This window comes from Etheostoma cragini, chromosome 17 (genome assembly GCF_013103735.1).
Source record: "Etheostoma cragini isolate CJK2018 chromosome 17, CSU_Ecrag_1.0, whole genome shotgun sequence".
Taxonomy (NCBI): domain Eukaryota; kingdom Metazoa; phylum Chordata; class Actinopteri; order Perciformes; family Percidae; genus Etheostoma; species Etheostoma cragini.
This window is the reverse complement of record NC_048423.1, coordinates 16,582,489-16,586,115: the sequence shown is the minus strand read 5'-3', so window position 1 is coordinate 16,586,115 and position 3,627 is coordinate 16,582,489. Positions and strand designations below refer to the sequence as shown.

Genomic DNA, 3,627 nt, shown 5'->3' with positions numbered 1-3,627 from the left:
TGAGTTATGGCGCTGATGGACAGACAACCCAAAAACATAATGCCTCCAGTCATGGCTAAAGCAAAAAGGGCTGTGGTGAATATGGCCGCTGTGATCAGTACATGTTAAGGACAAATAAAAGCATCAGGAATAATCTGCAATTAAATTTCTTTCTATCAAGCTACTCTTACTTCTAGCTGCCAATTTATTAGGCATACCTAGATAAATCCAACACATTAAGTGCAACACTCAGTAAACCCTACCTTTATAAAGGATAAAGGTTAATATAGGTCATAATATGTGTAGTGAAGACTTTGAAGCAAAGTAATTAGAAGGTATTGAGTTTCTTTTTCCGGGGAAACATGGACACTTCACACACACACACACACACACACACACACATACACACACACACACACACACACACACACACACACACACAGTCGTGTCTGGCTATCTTTGTGGGGACCAGTCATTGACGATGCATTCCCTAGCCCCTTAGCCTAACCTTAACCATCAAACCTAAATGCCTAACCTTAACCCTAACCCTAACCCTAACCATAACCTAACTCTAACCCTACTCCTAAAACCAAGTCTTATTCCTCAAAAAGCCCTTTAACGTTAAGGGGACCAGCATTTTGTCCCCACAAAGCTGTCAGGTCCCCATAAGTATACTGTACTCACAATTTTTGGTCCCCACAAATGTAGCTAAACCTGGCCCCCCCACACACACACACACACACACACGCATCTTCAACCCGGCAGCACAGGGGATCTTTTTCATTATTTCGTATTGTGTATTGTTTGTGTATATTATCATTTGGGATATTTCTGAGCTTGTTAAGCACTTTGGTCAACTGTGGTTGTTTTTAAACATGCTACATAAATAAAAATTAAACTGAACTGAACAAAATACAAAATGTAATATTCTATTACAGATTTGCGTGAAATGTCACAACCAAAAAATTTGTCAATGTAAATGTAAATGTAAATGTGCTGTATTTATCAACCTGTTCTTCTGACAATAGTTATTGAGCCAACAATTATAATTGGCTTGAGTGATACTTGTCGGATGAGCTGATGCAGAAGGAGCTTCTGCTGCATTTTCTGTCTGTCAACATAATAAAAGATATACATCAAGGAGACCTGTACAAATAACCGCATAAGTAGATAAGACGGAGGCTATAATACTCTTACAGGATGAATTGGATCCTCCATCATGCATTTCAAGGCATTTTTAGCTGCGTTCTGTTTGGCTTCCTTCTTGTTGTTCCCCACTCCTTCAGGATACGCCTTACCATTCAGGACTGCTCTTACTGTGAATCTGAGAAGAAAATATAAACGTTGTTAAACAGATGATGAAGGAATGTTGTGTGATGGGGGACATTAATGTGCACATTCATTAACATCCCCACAGGTGAAGCTAATAAGTAGGCCTAATTTATTTTATAATAGGCTACAAGAATAATTCTATTAAATTAATTTCACAGCACAAAAGGCTACTTAATAGCCCACTCAAAGAATATTGAAGTTCAACACTGTTGTATATTAGTCTTTTTTGAAGTGTTCACAACAAATAGCCTATGTAGGCTTAACATCTTTGCTATTGCTTTCTTCAACAGGGGTTGTCAATATGCAGAAAACAATAAAGACAATCTCTATATATCTTTATCCTATCTTTACTAAACCCTATCTCCACGCAACTTTGATGTACAGTATGTTAACCTAAAGTTACATTAAGTTCATGTGTGATTTCAATGGGGCAACCCCTGACAACATTAAGGACAAACATACAATGACATTCTTTTTATCAGGAATACACATTTTCTACTTCTTCTCATAAACAAACAAAAAAAACGTACTAGAGCATTTCCTATCAAAGTACCAGTTTTCTGACTGTCCTGGTCGTGCAGAGGATTTATGTTCTTACGTTTTAATGTGATCAGGACCAACAGATCCGACTTCCTCCAATTTCAGCTCCAATCCGTGTTTCTTTGCATACTCGTATAATTTAGCTGCGTCCATTATAAATAATTCAATAGTATTAACTATTAGCAAATAACAATGTAACCTACTAATCTCAGACTACTATATAATCTAAATTCTGCTCCCATAAATTCGCTACGTCTGGGAGCAGTTTCAATTCCGAGTCAGCCTTAACTGCGTTAAGTTTCGTTTTCTCGGTCGACGTCACGCTGCCAGACCCTGTGGCACTCCCATAGACAGTGACAGAACGGTCACTCCCCGATCTGAGTCGAGTGCAGATTTCAGTCGCGCATGCTCAGATTAAAACGATTTACGGTTTAACGTGTCACACCCATAGACAGTTAAAGAAATGGACCAACAGGTCCCGTTGCTCTTGACGGAGACCAGTGAAGGACAGAAGAAGCTTTTTTGATGAGATGTCTGTCTTTGAATGGTAGAGTTTTGTTATCTAAATCTGAAGGGATATCCGGGTCTGTCTATGTATCATTTTCATTGAACATTCCTTCTGAAATATAAAAAAAATGGATAAAATCTTATTGAACTTCATTTGGAGGAACAGAGGCCATTAGTTAAGAAAAGACATCCTTTGCAACATTAAGAAATGGTGGATTAGAAGTGTTGAATTTTGAAACCTTAAATAATACTTTCAAAGTAAAATGGTTAACTAATTTGATTGAAGAAAATGGCTGTATTTGAAATACTTTCCCTAAATATGTATTTGGTTTAGTTGGTGGAGTAAAATGTCTGTTAACATGTGATCATAAAATTGTTAGATTGCCTGTAAAGTTATTAACTTTTCATGAACAAGCCTACATGATAAAGTGTACATACTCAAATTCAGACAGCTGGATGCTTAATCTTACTTTGTACTATTTTCAGCCCTTGAGTTCCAGATGGAATTGACTGCACGCTACTTCAGGGAGGGCTGATTGTATCAGTGTAGTGATTTAGTGATAGTAAAGTTTCTAGAACAAAACAGGAGGAGAGGCCAGTTACAAAATATCAGTTGAGTTTATTCACAAAATCTGCCGGGCAGCACCAGCGTGGAGCTACAGAGTAGCAACTTTAGGGGGGAAGGGCAATGGCACGGACACAATCCCTCGATATAAATAGCAAAAATGCACAGGAATAATTTAGAGCAGAGATCTTCAAAGATGGGGTCCCGGACTCATTGGGGATCCTCAGAGTTACTGCAGGGGGGGCACCAAATTTTGTTTAAAGTCTGTTTTCATTGTTGTAAAGTTTTTTTTACATGCATTTTAACATGAATCCAACCTAAGCAAATATAAATCAGTCTTTGGGAAAAAAAACACACAGATGAAAGACTTAGCATACAAGTAAGGTAGTCATCCACAGATAGTTAAGTCTGGTGATTCTGGTCCTGTATTACTTGGCATTGGATTAAAATCAACTAATTAATTAATCAACCCCTGAATTCTGTTCAACGAACATTGTTGAAACTAAATAGATATATTGACAGTATTTCTATTATTGTTTTTAATGATTATTGTATGAACAAAAACACACTCAAAATGAGGGTCCAGCCTTGGGAGATCATGGCTGTCCAAGCACTTTCATCTGGCTACCATACTGTCTAAATGAACTGTTCGTGTGTGTGTGTGTGCACATTTAGTGTACTGTAGACACATGACCATTATGTTT

The 3,627-nt window shown here is 37.7% G+C and overlaps 1 protein-coding gene across 1 annotated transcript in view; it reads right to left on the bottom strand.

Moving 5' to 3' along the window:
- The window catches only part of LOC117960117 (interferon-induced, double-stranded RNA-activated protein kinase-like), a 7,533-nt gene extending 5,352 nt beyond the window's left edge, over window positions 1-2,181 (bottom strand). The window contains exons 1-2 of the mRNA XM_034897721.1: window positions 1,910-2,181; window positions 1,177-1,303 (exon numbers count right to left, since the gene is read on the bottom strand). Of these exons, the coding sequence (XP_034753612.1) occupies window positions 1,177-1,303; window positions 1,910-2,004 (222 nt within the window). The 5' untranslated portion in view covers window positions 2,005-2,181. The remainder of the gene's footprint in view (window positions 1-1,176; window positions 1,304-1,909) is intronic.
- Window positions 2,182-3,627: the final 1,446 nt, after the last annotated feature.